Source organism: Amphibalanus amphitrite, unplaced genomic scaffold (assembly GCF_019059575.1).
Source record: "Amphibalanus amphitrite isolate SeventyFive unplaced genomic scaffold, NRLGWU_Aamphi_draft 000655F_arrow, whole genome shotgun sequence".
Taxonomy (NCBI): domain Eukaryota; kingdom Metazoa; phylum Arthropoda; class Thecostraca; order Balanomorpha; family Balanidae; genus Amphibalanus; species Amphibalanus amphitrite.
In genome coordinates, this window is record NW_024882149.1 from 293126 (window position 1) to 309679 (window position 16554).

The window sequence follows — 16554 nt, forward strand, 5'->3', positions numbered from 1 at the left end:
CACACTTATCACCAGCACAGTGACTTGGGGTCACATATAACCATTACCATCGGATTCGGCGTGAAAAATAAGCCATAAAACATGTGTCGCACGCCCATGTAGCAGAAAGTGAAAACCGTGACCTTTCGTGACCTGACCTGACCTTGACCCGTACTTAGTATGACCCCTATACGCACATGGTACCTTCACTAGGTCTTTGAGGTCATTTTTGGTGAGTTTCGAGCAGCAGGTGTCGATTCCGCTGTCCGTAAGCCTAATCATGCAAAACCCCAGAATTTGACCTTTGACCTGACCTTGACCCGAAAGTTGACCTCAATCTTAAAATCTTAAGAGTGCTTTGGGAAGGTCTCGTAGAGACCTTTCGAACGCCGCCTCGCGGGGCTCGATGCGACCATTGGTTCTCGAGATAACGGGGGGGGGGGTCGGATCCGACCCCCGACCCCCCAGGCTGTCGTGGGTAGGGGAGAGTGGGGTAATTTGGCCGCTTTTTTTAGAAAACGATGTACCTAAAAATCGACAACACATTTCTGCATTTTCTCAACGCTGACAGGTGTGGCATACATTTTACTTTCTTGGACAGTAAACTTGAAATGATTGAGTAACTACTTATATTGAAATTGTGGCGTATTACAAAGGTCTGCAAAGCGGCCAAATTGCCGCACTAGCAGGGTTATTTGGCCGGGGGTGTGGGGCAATTTGGCCGGTGTTAGTTTGAGGCCATGATTTTGGTTATAGGCGAGTCAGCTTCACATTCAGCAATGACGCGTGTCCTACGACGCATTTGAAGCATTTTGGAGGTTGACTCAGCCGTCACAGGGGTCGAAAATAGCCAAAATAGCGGCTCTAGATGCGATGACAGTTTTTTACGAATAACTTTTGAAGTAATCAAGTTAGGCCAAAACTAAAAGTACCATCGTAATTCTCTCCTCATTCCGCATCGAAACATGTATGTGTTGACCTCGAAAGGTCAAGGTCAAGGTCAAGGTTGGCTTCAGGTCACGTTACCTCAGGTCGCTTGACGTCAAGGTTACGTGAGTTCAAGGTCATCATGCATATCATTCGATGCGCCTTGACGAGCTGAACACAATGAGACCATTTGCGCGGCTGTATCTTTTTTCTGTTAGTTTTTATTAGCAAAAAAGCGTTAGGTAACCTTTGATGACGTCACATGCCCTTACAGCTGTCCAATAGGAAATATGGCATCAAGGTAGTCAAAGTTGGTCATTAATTATGTCCTTTATGGTATAATTGACCATGACAATTCGGCCGTCCCAGCATAGTGACTCTGAGCGCACCGGCCAAGTTGCCCCGCTAGTCCCGGCCAAATAACCCCACGTTGCCATTCTGAAATTTTTTGTCTATAAAGTCGTCATGGCTGTATAGAACTAGATGAAATTGCTCTTGGAACCGCTGAACACCCTCAAAAATGGCGCTATAATGTTGGAATTCGTTTACAGCCCAAATACTACATGTTATACAAATTTTAAACGGAAGTAAAAGTTACCATTTTCTAACGTAATTCACCTTTTGTTAATTTTGAATAAAACTAAGAGGGGGAAAGCTTTGACATTTGTTCTCGAGTTAGTTCTGCCGATGACAAATGAATAGAGACTAAAGTTATTTCATTCACTTTTATCAGCTTTCGTACAGGTGGGGGCGGCCAATTTACACCACCGGCCAAATTATCCCACTCTCCCCTACGGAAATAGCCCAGGCGGTGCCGGGTTAAAGACGCTCCAAAACCACAACTTTGAAGAATATTCGCCGGTCTCTCGTGTGCTCTGAAAGCCCGGTCACGCAAAGCACCAGTCCGGTTGATAACACCGGCTGAGTCGTTCGCTTGCCGGCGGGGCTCGGCAGCCGGCGCGGGCCCCGCTCCAGACGCCGGGCAGACTCTCCGGCCGCGGGAGCCCCGTACCGGTGTGTTTGACCCGCGGCCGGCGACACTGCCGGAGCGGTCAGTGGCGCCGCCCACTGCTCTATGGTCGCATTGTCTGGTTTAGTTCGTCGACTTTTTCACTTGACTATTGATAATGGACTATTGACTTTTCCACACGTCGGTCTTTCTGGCAAGTACTTACGGTCGCATTTCATTGTAAGCTAACGTATAAAATGCAACCCATTTTATGCATGTCAAGCACAAGATGCGATCTACTGTGATATGACAACACGCTACTGATGTGCCGACCACAACGCCCGCACACATCCGCAAGGAGCTCCTGCGAAGTGGATGCCACAAAAGCGTTGACATCAGACATGTGGAAGAGAATTGACCATTTTCTGGCCAATTTAACGCCTCGTGTTTTAGCAGAAGCGCAAGGCTGACTGCTTTGATCATAGTAAATCCAGTACACCGATGCTGGATGAATATCTGAGACACAGCCTCGTAGGAGACCCAATCAGCAATAACAGATTTTCAAGAACGCAGAGATCAAGAAGGCTGACAAATACTGACGGCGCAGGACTCAGCGCGCGCGCACGTGCGAGCACACGTGCGGGACTAACAAATACAGCAGCCGAGAACCAGCTCCCCGCACTACAATGTGGTTTGGTCGCCGGCCCATTTTGGTCAGTAGGGCGCCGAGTAGTTGCCGAGCTGACGCGGTCAGTGTCCGCGTCTGAGCGCTGGGACGGCTCACCTGCGGCCGGTGGTTGCTGCTGCCGGCCCCCGCTCGGTCGGCCGCCCGCCGGCGCTGCTGTTACTGTAGTCGCTGTAGGTGGCTGGGTCGGGGACCCCAGCTCGCTCAGGGCAGCCGCCGCCGCCAGAGAGGCCGCCTGGACACAGCACACACACGTCACGGTCAAAGGACGGCGCATGGCACGGTCACCCTACGGTACAGATAACAGTAACAACGAGATCGCGGCCAAATCACAGAGCGCAGGGAGCGGTCACACAGCGGCGCAGGCGGTCCGTCGTGCGTGTTGGGTACGTACTACGTAGGTCGACCATGGTAGCTGTGCCTTCTAGCTGATAGCGCCCCTCCCCTTCCTTTCTGCGGATATTCTTCCAGCCAGGAGAGGCCACCACTGACCTGTGAGCTGCTCCGTCCTACAGGGATCACTGCGTTCAGTTCGGGAACTTGGAGCTGCGGCTTATTTACGCCAGGGATCGTCTAGGGAGCGGCGGGGATGGTTGGCGCTGTTCGTGGTGGCACTCAATCCTAGACTTCTGTAAACCAGTATCGGGTATACATTAGTAACAATGGCTGAATCTATAGAAAAATGGCTCAATGAGGCCGATGACGGTCATTTCACACTAGCACTTCATCTTCAAACTTTGCAGTGGTCTTGTTTGGGCGTTTAGTTCCGTCCTCGTCATTCCATTGCGCCCTAATGCTTCTCTCCTGCCATTCTAGTCAACATTCCAAGCACATCAACGCTGCTCGGCATGTGAATAATACCAGGCGACACTGTTGCGTCATGGCCATTTTTAGACATTGCCTTCAAATACCGGCGCAGTATAATCCATTATCCAACCAATCTTCATTTTCTTTCCTAACTAGCTTTGAGAAAACTCTTGCGTCAGCCAGGAGCTCTCAGGAAAACTCGCCGGCCAATCAGTCATGCGCGCGGGGATGATGCACACAAATTATAATAACGAGGGTGGAGCAGTCCAAATAACGAGTGGATCAGTCCACACAACGAGAGTTGAGCAGTCGACAGCAGACACCGAGGACCGAGGGGGGCCGAAGGCGGTTGGTCGGCCGAAAAACGCGAGTCAAAATTTGATCATGAGCTCGCAAATTGCTAATGGTCATATCCCATTAATGTCATACGGAACTTCGCACTACTGAGCTCGTGTATTGCGTGAGTTGTGAAGAAAATGAAGGGATCAATGGCCCCAAAAATGGCGCACTACCCGAGACAAAACTAAGCGATAACGGTTGACTTGGTCCGTATCTGTGCTGGGTTCTCTATAGTCTGAAATAATTGATATGAAACTGCCAAAACGACTGCGAACTACAAAACACCACAAAATGTACATTGAACGTCATGAATAGCTTACAATAACGTACGTTCTACGAAGTGTGCTCGCTAAAGCAGCTTGTTATGGTGTTGACTGTTACGTGTTCTTGCCGTTGCTCGTCGTCAGGTTCACCTGCATCCATTTAATCACCTACGCAGAGTGATATTCTTGTCGATGAAGTGCCATTTTTAATGTTCCTCAGGTAAATGACTAGGTATAACTCGCTTTTTTCGGGCTGGGTGTTAAGAGGTAAAAAATTGTTAGCCCGAGAAAAAAACGATTTATAGTGATAAGCTTGTTGAACTATAAATGTAGTTTATTATTATATATAATATACCACGCTGTATTGTGTATAAAAAATGCAATGTTACAATATCATGTGTCAGTCAGTCGGTCAAACAGTCGCAGCTGGCCGCCGTCACACCATATTGCTGCTATCCTGTAACCCAGGCCGTCAGACATCCAGGACTGGCTGCCCGGCCCGTCTGATTACCTCCAGTAACATGATTCGGATCAGAGGTGTAGGTTCTTAGTCCGGTGGTGTTCAATTTTAATTGATCATTTGAACAACATACAGAACTGAATTTGCAAATAATTTGAAACTTTTTGGAAAGGCCGAAAATGCCTCTGAGAGCATGTCGTCACTCTCAGAACTTAAGGACTTGCGATGTTTCACAACTAAGATTGAGAGAATCATTGACTGAACTCCCCGCCTAATGAGACAACAGGCTAAACTTTGAACGACTGGGTGTCAAAACAGCACAATGCCAAAACGGATCTCGCTCTATCGCGAACAGAGTGGCTGATAAATTCGGCCCACCAGCCGCCGACGGCCCGTTTCGCGGCTCGGAGGCACCCGCCAGCCGCCGGTCGAACCCACCAGTCGCTGCGGTACCCGTCCCAGCGTCCCCCGCCGCTGACCGACGCCCGGCCGAATCCAAACCGTCACGTCTGCGTCGAATGGCGCCGTCACCGGGCGCCGGTTACACAATCACCCCAGTCACATCCGTCAGCCGCCTCCGCGCGCCCGCACCCACAGACAGACACACCGAGACACGTGCTACACCGAGTCAGCATACTGGGCCCCACCGGCCAGACGGATCGTATATTGTGGTTAACGTTAACAAGATAAATGTAGTGCATGGTAATGCCGCCGACTGGGACCAATGGGCATTGAAAAATGGGGGGGGGGATGGCTTGGAAGAGCACTGCTCAGGGGAAGGAAGTACTGACCTGGTCCCGGCTGGGAGAGGGGTACTGACGTGGTCCCGGCTGGGGAGGGATTGGCACTGACCTGGCCCCCGCTGGGAGAGGGGTACTGACCTGATCCCGGCTGGGGGTACTGACTGGTCTCTGCTGGGGGAGGGGTACTACTGACCTAGTCCCGGCTGGGGGAGAGGTTGGTACTGACCTGGTCCCGGCTGGGTCATGAGTACTGACCTGGCCCCGGTTGGGGGGGGAGGGGTACTGACGTGGTCCCGGCTGGGGAAGGGGTACTACTGCCCTGGTTCCGGCTATGAATACTGACCTGGTCCCGGCCGGGGGAGGGGTAGTACTGACCTGGTCCCGGCTGGGAGGGGGCGGGGTACTGACCTGGTCCCGGCTGGGGAGGGAGGGGTACTGACCTGGTCCCGGCTGGGGAGGGGTAATACTGACCTGGTCCCCGCTGGGGAAGGGTACTGACCTGGTCCCGGCTGGGAGCGGACCCGCCGCGGACAGACCGGCCGCTGGGCAGCACCACCGTGGCCACGAACGAACCTCCGTCTGAGGCAACATACGTGTACCGAGGTACTCCTGAAAGCAGAGGACGCAGCTCACTACAGAATACACGGGATCCGACCTCATCTCACCGCGAGCCTCCGTCTGAAGCCGTGTAGGTGTACCGAGGAACTCCCGAAAACAGTGCACACCAGTCGGATTACATACAGGGTGTCTCAAAAGTTCGTTCACACATTTCCCATGCCAATAAAGCATATAAGAACCGGCCAAAAGTATAAGGTTTTGGTGTCTGTGTGTACACTAGACAAATATGCATGCTTTGACAACTGATTAAGAAGGTTGGAAACCAACCCCTTTGCTGTATCTCCAAAAAAAATTGCCCATCCCGATTTTTGTTGCTCCGTCAGCTGCCGGAGGCTGATAAAAGGTTACCAGCTTTCAAGCTCTTGCAGGGGAATCCCCTGCAGTTTCTGCGTCGGATTTAGTTTTGACTAGCTCCCCGGCAACATCTGATTTTCCCTGAAAGCCGACAGCTTGCATCGACACCATTCTTGAGTATTTTGTAGGCATTCTCTGGCGCTAACTCCTTCATGAATGACTGGCGCCGACCTCCCAAGCGCCAGTTTCCTTTTCAAAACGACCCCAGTCCTGAACAAACGGGAAGTGCCAGGAGTAAATTTTTCGCATCATATGGTAGCAGAATGTGTCGGACGTCTGTTTCTCAGACACATTGTGCAAATTTTGCAAATTCCAAGCGCTCGTCATTCCCCATGCCAAGACCTTCGCTCGGTTGCGGAGTGTTTTCCTCGGGAGATGTTCTGCTTTGTAAACGGCCCAAGCCTGTCCATCGTGTGGTTTTGTCGGGATTTTGTGTTTAAAATAAAATTATTCGCAGCAGATCTGCCTCTTGAAACTTCGTTAGATAAAATTTTACAATAACTGACACTTTTGGAGCGTCAGGTGTCCTTGGCATTGACGATTTTTGTGTTATTGTCCCCAAAAATTAGCGTTATAGATATTATAAACAATTTAAATTATAATTTGTCTTTATTTTACGATGACCTGCACTTTTTGAAAATGGGTAACCACTGTCTGTGACCTTCTTGCCAGTTTTCAAAAGTTATGACCGCATTTTCAGCTGCTTCCCGGAACACGAGTCTGCTGTCGTGCGAGGGACGTTCAAAACGCCGTTAGTCTCGCATGGTTTCGTCCTTCAAAAAATTTAGCCACCGTTTTTATGAGATGATCATCATGTTGCACTCATCCTCGCCGACACTTAGCCATGTGTCATTTCCGACTTAACCATTCCCATTACTCCTGAAACAGAAGAGTTTCACAACATACCCGACTTTGCAACCTACATTTTCGTGCCTGACCCATGGTCAGAGGTGAACCCTTTTTGTGAGCTCATGAAGGGTCGAATGCACTTGAAAACAATGAGACTGCTTGAGGAAGGTTGTCACCAACGCCCATGCAAAATTTCGACTGTTAATTTCTTGTTGATTCAGAATTATTGACAAAAAAGCATGGCTAGTACCTGTGAACGAACTTTTGAGACACCCTGTACTACAACGAGAGTACAGCGCACAGGGGCCGACCCCACCCTGTGGCAACACTGAAACAGAGGTGCCCCCGAACATACGAACTCGTACACCGACCGATGATCGATCCCATACCCCTATCTTCAATGACAGGAACAGGTAAGGTAAGGTAGGAATAAAGGATGGCAAATAAACGTCATGTAACTGCGCATCCCTGAGTCGTTATCATAGACACCAGTAGAAAAATGCATTTGCGCAAAAATCAAATAAAATGAATGAAACATCATGAATAATGGTTTAAAGCATAATCAATAAATATATTACATATTTAGACAGGAAAAATTTCAATGAAAACAATGAGACCAACTTTCAATTTAGAAATAAAAATGGCATTCATGCAAACACCAAGTATCAATTGTAGATTTGCAGAACAATCGTTAATGAAAGAAGTCACTGCTAACAGCTCATAACTAGAAGACATATCTGCTCAATAAAATATCCGGTTTCGCATTACTTCGCGTCGCATTTCGTCCAGGAACTGTGTTAGCACACAACGATAAACTGATAAGTGATAACTAATGGTATTCAAACGCTGCCATCTCGTGTGAATGCACCCTACTGATGCGATAGACGATAGCTGTAGTCATTAGGAAGGCATGCCGTCACGCAGCTCGCAATGTTCACCTTTCTGCGAGCCGCATTGTCCGGGCCTCAGTCTGAGCGCTGGCAATGTCTGACTGCAATGCGCCGTGCGGAGACCGGCTATTGAGTTGAGCGCCACCCGCATACCAATTAGTGGGCGCACCCCCGCGCCCACATACTGCAGCGGTGTGCGGACACACTGCGCCCATTCACTGCCGCGGTGTATGTGTATGCGGACAACTCGGGCCGTCAGGAGCAGTCCGGGCAGACAGTGAGAGGGGAGGGGAGCCGGGCTGGCGCGATCCGCGTCCCATCTCTCCTGGCAGCGGTATCGCACCCTCCGTCTTCTGTCGGCCATCGATCAGCCACCACTCTCGGCGACTGCCGGCCGGCCGTCCCCGGGCATCCACCTATCAACACCCCCGCGGATCGCCTCCCGGCCCGGGCATCCACCTATCAACACCCCGCGGATCACCCTCCGTCCCGGGCATCCACCTATCAACACCCCCGCGGATCGCCTCCCGTCCCGGGCATCCACCTATCAACGTCTCTGACCTGCGAAAAAAGCTCGGGTGGTTGTCCCCGCGTCATATGGCTGATTACCAAACCCTTGTTATCGCCCACAAAGCCATTCAGCGCGGCGAACCCGAGGAATTGGCAACCATGTTCGTCACAAACAGCGCTGTCCGGGAGAGACACTCCAGGCAAGATCACCTCTTTCACCTTCCGCGACCACGGCTGGAAACGGGTAGGCGGCGGTTCGGCTATCGAGCCGCTGCTCTACTCAACAGTCTCCCAACTCAGCTGTCGCAGCTGTCTCCCGCCCCCTTTGCCCGATCTGTTAAAGCCGCGATAGTGGATGGGACATCAACTGATCGTCGCTGACCAACGGGTTGGTGGGTGGGTGAGTTGTACCTGTGTTACTACGAAAGTGTCTCTGTCCTTGCTTTGACGTGAGTGAATGTGTGAATGCTGTGAATGTTTAGATTAGTAACCGCGGATACGGATTCTGAGCAGTAATCGCCACGCACTTTCAGAATGTGGATCGCTCATGATTGTTCAATACAATACAATACAATACAATACCCCCGCGGATCACCCTCCGTCCCGGGCATCCACCTATCAACACCCCCGCGGATCGCCTCCCGTCCCGGGCATCCACCTATCAACACCCCCGCGGATCGCCTCCCGTCCCGGGCATCCACCTATCAACACCCCCGCGGATCACCCTCCGTCCCGGGCATCCACCTATCAACACCCCCGCGGATCACCCTCCGTCCCGGGCATCCACCTATCAACACCCCCGCGGATCGCCTCCCGTCCCGGGCATCCACCTATCAACACCCCCGCGGATCGCCTCCCGTCCCGGGGCATCCACCTATCAACACCCCGCGGATCACCCTCCGTCCCGGGCATCCACCTATCAACACCCCCGCGGATCGCCTCCCGTCCCGGGGCATCCACCTATCAACACCCCCGCGGATCACCCTCCGTCCCGGGCATCCACCTATCAACACCCCCGCGGATCACCCTCCGTCCCGGGCATCCACCTATCAACACCCCCGCGGATCGCCTCCCGTCCCGGGGCATCCACCTATCAACACCCCCGCGGATCACCCTCCGTCCCGGGGCATCCACCTATCAACACCCCCGCGGATCGCCTCCCGTCCCGGGGCATCCACCTATCAACACCCCCGCGGATCGCCTCCCTCCCGCCCCGAACCCCTATCAACGCCCCCGCCTGTCGCCGACCGTGCGAGCGCCGCTCGGTGTCGGGATTCTATATTAGCAGGCTGCCACCCTGCTGGCGTTTCTCGGCTTCCCATTGACGAAATTCACGTGGGGCGTGTTGATCAACAATGCGAGGCCGCAAAACGGTAGCAAGTAGCTTCCAGAAATGGCAGAGCCGGCAGCATGCTGTCGGCTCTAGCGTACAGTGGCGACAGAACAGTGGTCCGTTCCAACACATCTAGCCTGTGTTCGGCATCCGGAAAATGAGGGCTAATTTTCCGGGATCACCGGTAGCATTCGGAGTTTTAGGCTCACACCCTGCACCACGGATATGACAACGAGTAATAGAACCATTAGGGAAACAATAGCAATCTAAAACGTGACTTATTGCATCGATGGTCCCTGCAATACCAAATAATGACCGGTGGTCCCGGAAAATTATCCCTCATTTTCCAGATGCCGAACGCACGCCTAATCTGGAACCGAGCTCCCACCTGACGGTCGTGTCTTCGTCCCCCAGTTACCGGCGCTACCACCTACAGCTGATGATGGTGATGGATTGGGGTTTTTGGGCGCCCGGACTTGGGACTGCAGCTGACCAGCGGGCCCCGCGCCCCTGTGTAATCTCACACCTAGCGGGCCACCCGCTCTGATCACCCCCCCCTCCACCTGTCCGGCGGCCACCCCCCCCCCCCACCTGTCCGGCGGCCACCCGCTCTGTGAATCCCCCCCCCCCCCCCCCCCACACACACACACACACCTGTCCGACGGCCACCCGCTCTGATCACCCCCCCCCCCCCACCTGTCCGGCGGCCACCCGCTCTGATCACCCCCCCCCCACCTGTCCGGCGGCCACCCGCTCTAATCACCCCCCACCTGTCCGGCGGCCACCCGCTCTAATCACCCCCCACCTGTCCGGCGGCCACCCGCTCTGATCACCCCCACCTGTCCGGCGGCCACCCGCTCTGATCACCCCCCCCCCCCCCCCCTGTCCGGCGGCCACCCGCTCTGATCACCCCCCCCCCCCTGTCCGGCGGCCACCCGTTCTGATCACCCCCACCTACCGCCATCGGTGTTCTGCAGCAGCCGCAGCAGACGGTCACAGGAGTCGAGCTGCTGGGCGGGGCGGACCGGCTGGGCCGGGGCCGGGGCCGGCCGGACGGGGTGCGCCGGGGCCTCAGCGGGCGACTGCAACACACAGACACAGCGGTCACCACTCACCCAGTCTACCCCCGCACAGACGTCAGCCGCGCCGCCTGAAATGCGAGCACACAGGTAGGTGCAGCTGGTCGGGGTGGAGATGTAGCAGCGAGGATTGACACGGGGCAGTAATGTTTGCTTTTGTTAACTGCGACATACCTTTGAACCAACAAAATGAGAGAGGCGAAAGTAACAAATGTGAAGACTGTGGAATTTTCCTCATGTTGTTCGAGTAACGTTTGTAGAGGAAAGCGTTACACCGAACAAGTTTATTTGAAACCGAAAACAATGCATATTTATGAGCCAATAAAACTTAAACTTAACATAATCCGTTGATGGAATAAAAAAATCGATAACGCTCCACAACAGCCACGTAACCATAAAGATCTTATAGATGTATATGATCCAAACTTCCGAAAAACGGTGTAAGTGATTCAGTCGCCTCAGTAGCGTCCCAGCTGTTGCATCGACTACAAGTCACCAATCAATTATGTCGCAGCTTGAGTGGGCTAATAAAGATATCGAGCAAAAAAAGGTGGAAAAACAAGTCTGGAACAAAACCGACTGGTGTAAACAAACACGAATGATATGAGCAATCAATGTCAAAACATCGTACCGATCAGAGCGTTCTGATCAGCCATACGATCGAAGAGATCAGACAGCTCTAAGTCCCAACTCCCAAGGTTCGGCGCCCCGAGTGATTCACGTCAGCCCAGTGTCACCGGCATACGGCCACCGACTCTGACGGTTTGCACTTTGCACTGCCGTCGTAAGTCCTCACAGTTCACCGGACATGACCGGATGACGTTTGCGTCACGCATCATTCCGGTCTCCTGCACCGGGGACAGTCGCGAGCAGGTGGAAGCAGGACAGCACTCGGAGAGTGACACAACGAGCGACGGCCGAGATCGTCTGAGAGGGACGACAGCCACCCGCCCCCTCAGGCAACTCGGCCGAGCATGAGGCGGCTCACCGACGCGGGGCCCGGAAGCTCGCCACTTCCGCCCGCCAGGTGCGCCGACAGGCGGACAGCGGACGGTGACTCTACCATAAGATGGAGGTCTGAAGACGCGGGTCATTCACATATCTGTCTTACTCCAACAGTCAGTCTCGGAAGGAGACGCGCTCCAGCGCCTGAGGTCTCTTCGCCGTCGGTCCGGATGCCGCGATACAGTTTATCAGCCGTTAGCCAGCAGTTACTCCGGACAATTGAGCAATTTACCATCTCCCAAAGACAGTTCGACAAAGCCGGCGCGCAGTGCACGGTCAGCCTGCTCCAGTGAGTAAATTCCGACATTGTGCGTGGCGATCCATTCTCCAGCGGACCCATTCAGCGGCTACGGTCTGATCCTGGCCTTTGAGCCACCTTCATCACCGGCGGCGCGGCGGTTATGGCGCACCCGCCGCGAGCAGCGACCTCTGACAAACGCCCACGGCCGCCGCGCTGAGCGCCGCCGGCGACACGGGCCCTCCGAGCGCCGCCCGCGCGCCGGCTACCCTGTCAAAGGCACCGGCGCGGCGGGTTTCACCTGTTCTGACACAGTGCTGATTAACCGGCGCCGCCCCGCTGCAGCCTGTGTGGAGTTGGGCACCGATGCGAACCAGCCGGAGACACACAGAGAGCGAAAACAGGTACCCAGTACCGCAGGCGGATCATAAACAGTATCCGATTTAATTCAAAGAGAACACCAGCATCAGGGCTTCTAATGACAGTGAAACACCATCCGATTCAAGGTTATTGGATAACGAGCCAAAGCCAGCTGTACCTTTCTAGTCATCTGTTGTCCAGTGTCTGTAGGTAATTGACGTTTTTTTTGTCGTGATCATTGATAATAGCATCGGAAACAACATCAATTGATCCCCGACATGGCACAATTGTAAAGAAACGACGTAAATAATGCGAAAAAATGCTGAAATGACACCAATCATCCGGAATTTCAACGGTCTCAATGACGGACGGCGCAGCACAGCATAATGCCGTCCCGGGTACCCAGAGAAGGTAGGTAAGTATAAGAGTAGGATAGAATAGAACGCTTGCATTTCTGTTTGCTTTCCTTCCGGGGAAGTTGTCAAACATTTCAGGCACAATAAATTCCACCGACTCATTAAATTCCCAGCGGGACATTGATCGAATGTGATGAGGTTATACGCAAATGTTCCGAGATATGATTTACTGTCAGAGCTAACCTCTGTCTAGACCGTCTGGGTCTGCGGCGATCTCGGGGAGGCGGTCTGGCTGGTTCCTGGGCCGCGGCAGGCAGCGGGGGAAGTCGGGCGGCGCTGGAAGACGGCGGAGTTGCGCACATGCCACAATAACCTGTTAGGTAGCGGGGGCTGCAGGAATGCTGCGTCTGCTGTCAGCTTATAGTTGCCCATTACCGAAGCCACCGGCAGGAACAGCATTGTTCATCATAACAATGGTAAGCTTCTGAGTGAAACATTCCGGATCGACCTTGACGTGATACCGCTGGGAGGGAAACTGACAAGGCAGCTATAAGGCAAGGCAGCTCCATAATCTTGTCCTGGATTTTAGGAATAAGAACTCCCCTATTTCGTTTTAAGTCATCAATAATATACAAACTGACTCGGGGTTCACTGTTCATATACTTGCTCACGAGCAATTCGGGAACACGGTTTGCTTGTTTGTTTCTTTGATAGTGAACAAAATCCATTCATTCAAGGTCATTTGTTCACGAACAATGCTCTGATCACGAACCGTTCAAGAGCGTTCATGAATGACCATGAACAAGCCATCATTTCTTATATCATTTGCGTTAGGTATTATTTCCATACAGTGACATACACGTTCGCAGGTTCGTTCCACGTAGAACTGAAAAATACAATTAACTTATCGCAAGCACATGGCATCGTGATATTTAGGTTCGCTTCTTGTAAGTTCAAACGCAAACTTTTGCATGCTGTAGTCTGTACCTTCCATGACGTGACATAAGACGTCACAGGGGTGATTCGATGTAATCAAAGCTTTATTCTCAATTCTCGATCCGATTGAGTTGGCGAATCTTGAAAACGACCAATAAACCCAGGAAGACCCACCGAGCCTACCAGACAGTGACGCTCGAGGGCCCCTCGTTAGTCATCCGGCCGTTTAGGCAAAGAGCGGCTATAATCTACAGCATGCAGATACCTACAAATACAGCTTAGAAGAGCGTTGAGTTACGAGTGCTATGCCGATTTATTTGATGTATATTATAAGAGAACATCCAGTATATGTATATGTTGCGGTGGTGAAAGAACTGGTGTTACGACTTGTCATATAACCACTGTGTGATTACATGCGCCATCGAAAAATAGATATCTAGCATCTGCGAATCTCACAACTATCCCGGGAATATCTGACGCAGGCACAGTTAAGACTGAATTCTTATCGCCTACCCTAAATCCTCGTAAAACGCACCGCGCAGCAATAGCACCACCTATATCCTTCGAGGCGGCTGGGAAATCCTCTCTAAAACGCGACCGATCGTGCCCGGATCCCGGGCGAAATCCGGCCTATAACGCGTTCGAAGGCCGCGTTACCGCCGGTAGTCAGGCACATTGCGTTCAATCAGCTATTCAAACTGAATGGAGTTAAAAGGACTCGACTACTGCACAACACTGTTCTATGGAGGAGGAATTGTGGAGGGGTTTCCCACGTAGCGGACAAAATTATGAACAACAAAACGCAACAGCAAAACGGACCTGGGGGTCGAACCGAGAACGAACACACAGACCAAGTTTGTATTGCATCACTGCCGGTACGCCTACATTTTGACTAAACCGCCATAAACTTAAAGCTGAGCCCTCCGTCAGCCCGCGACACACGGCTTCTCAAGTTGGCGCCAGCGAAAATAAAAAGGGATGCTGCGGAACTCCCAGCGTAAGAAAAGAAGCAGACTGGAAAAGCAAAGTAACACGGGATCGCTGTGTGTAGGAAAGCAGCAATGTTTCAAAGTGTCCATGACAGGTGATCATCAGAAATTCATTGAGAGGTAATGGTGATGATTTGGGTTCAATGGCACCATGAACAGCAGCTGAATGTCAACAATGCTCATTTCTCCATTTTGAGACCATGCTTCGACATGGTAAGGCCCAGAAAGAGACAGCGACAGGATCATTGAAACGGACCAACCGACGAGTTCCCCATAGTCCACTAGACACAATAATGTAAATTATCAGGGAAAACGATATGCGCATTTCCAGCTTGTTTGTCTCATACGAATATGAGCAAGGTAAAGGTATCACCAGGTGAAGACTTAACCCGCGCATGATTGGGGGGGGGGGGGGCTCTACAGAGCCCCCCCTCCCGTTTTTCAGCAATATTTTCTAAACCGTTTGACGGATCAACACGAAACTTACGGTACCCTCAGAGGCATCAATTTGACACCTTGTGTTAAAATTTCAACTTTCTAGCTACCATAATTTGGCCGGAAATGACGTCAGAGTGACGTCATGTCGGCCGATTTTCATGCAAAATACTGAATTACGGCAAACGCTCTCAAGAGCTCAGTTTTAAAGCTAGATCCATTTTCTTTGCATGAGTGGACTACAAATACACGTAGCTATCAAACTACTATCTCGAATTTTCGAAATTTTGAAAATTTTGAAAAATAAGTATTTACAATTATTTAAAAAAAAAATTATTTTTCAAAAAGTTTTTGACTTTTCGCAAAAATCGGAATATATGTGATAGAACACACACTGATGAACTACCTTGGCAAGTTGTAGCCCAATATCTTCAAAAATAGCCAAGTTATTCGCATTATTGTCAAAATTTTACAATTTTATGTTTTTTTTCAAATCCATTTTTCAGTACGTTTTTGACGTCGTACAGCAACATAAATGGCACCATTGTGTTCCTGAGCTCAAACTGCATCTGATAGGCACCTTTTTGGTTGAAAAAATTCATTTTCAAAATTTAACCTTTTCTGACCTGAAAGTGACCTGACCTCCGGTAAATTCAGCTGACAATGACCTCAAATGACACAGACGACACTATTTTCGAAATCTACGAGTAAAATGGACCATAAAACATGCGTCACGTGACCGATACATGATGTAAAATTTTCGTGACCTAGGATGACCTGACCTTGACCTTAAAAATTCGAAGTAAAAGTTCGGTACCCTCAGGATATCTAAGGCATCCGTCAAGGAGTGCGTAAACCAAAAATGAGCCTGATCGGACCGGCGCACGATAGGACCGCGGCCGGAATTAGCGCGACATTGATGAATTTGGCGACCTTTCCCAAATTGAGTTAAACTGTGTCACGTATGTAGTTCAGAAATGTCCATGGACCACGAATCTGCAAATATTTTTCGTCCATAGTGTACAGCGTCCGCGCCACATCAGCCCAAACACAAAGTTTTGTGCCAAGCATCGTAGACCCGTTTTCGTACGGAGAAAAATAGCAGCTAATGTAGGTAAAAAATATATCTATTAGACGACTTTATCAATATTTTCGACGTCTAACCTGATAGTTTAGACCATGGGCTACACGATGGAAGAAAAAACTCATAGCGGAATATATAAATACGCTTCAAATGTTAAGTTTTTTTGTTGCTTTAAAAATTGTGGGTTAATTTTACTGTTATAGATATTCTGGAATGCCGATATAAAAAGTCCCGCTAGGTCCCGCTGTTCTTTTTATCAATATGGTGTTTACCAATCAATTGCCTTTCAGAAAATGTATAATTTAGCTGCGTCAGCCTGCGGCAGCGAAAATGAGGGGCATTTTTTTACTCCAGGTCGCCGCGGCC

The 16554-nt window shown here is 51.1% G+C and overlaps 1 protein-coding gene across 1 annotated transcript in view; it reads right to left on the reverse strand.

Moving 5' to 3' along the window:
* LOC122364087 (5'-3' exoribonuclease 1-like) overlaps nt 1-16554 on the reverse strand; it is an 87918-nt gene that overhangs the window by 3093 nt on the left and 68271 nt on the right. The window contains exons 24-26 of the mRNA XM_043334151.1: nt 10665-10788; nt 5652-5761; nt 2640-2775 (exon numbers count right to left, since the gene is read on the reverse strand). Of these exons, the coding sequence (XP_043190086.1) occupies nt 2640-2775; nt 5652-5761; nt 10665-10788 (370 nt within the window). The remainder of the gene's footprint in view (nt 1-2639; nt 2776-5651; nt 5762-10664; nt 10789-16554) is intronic.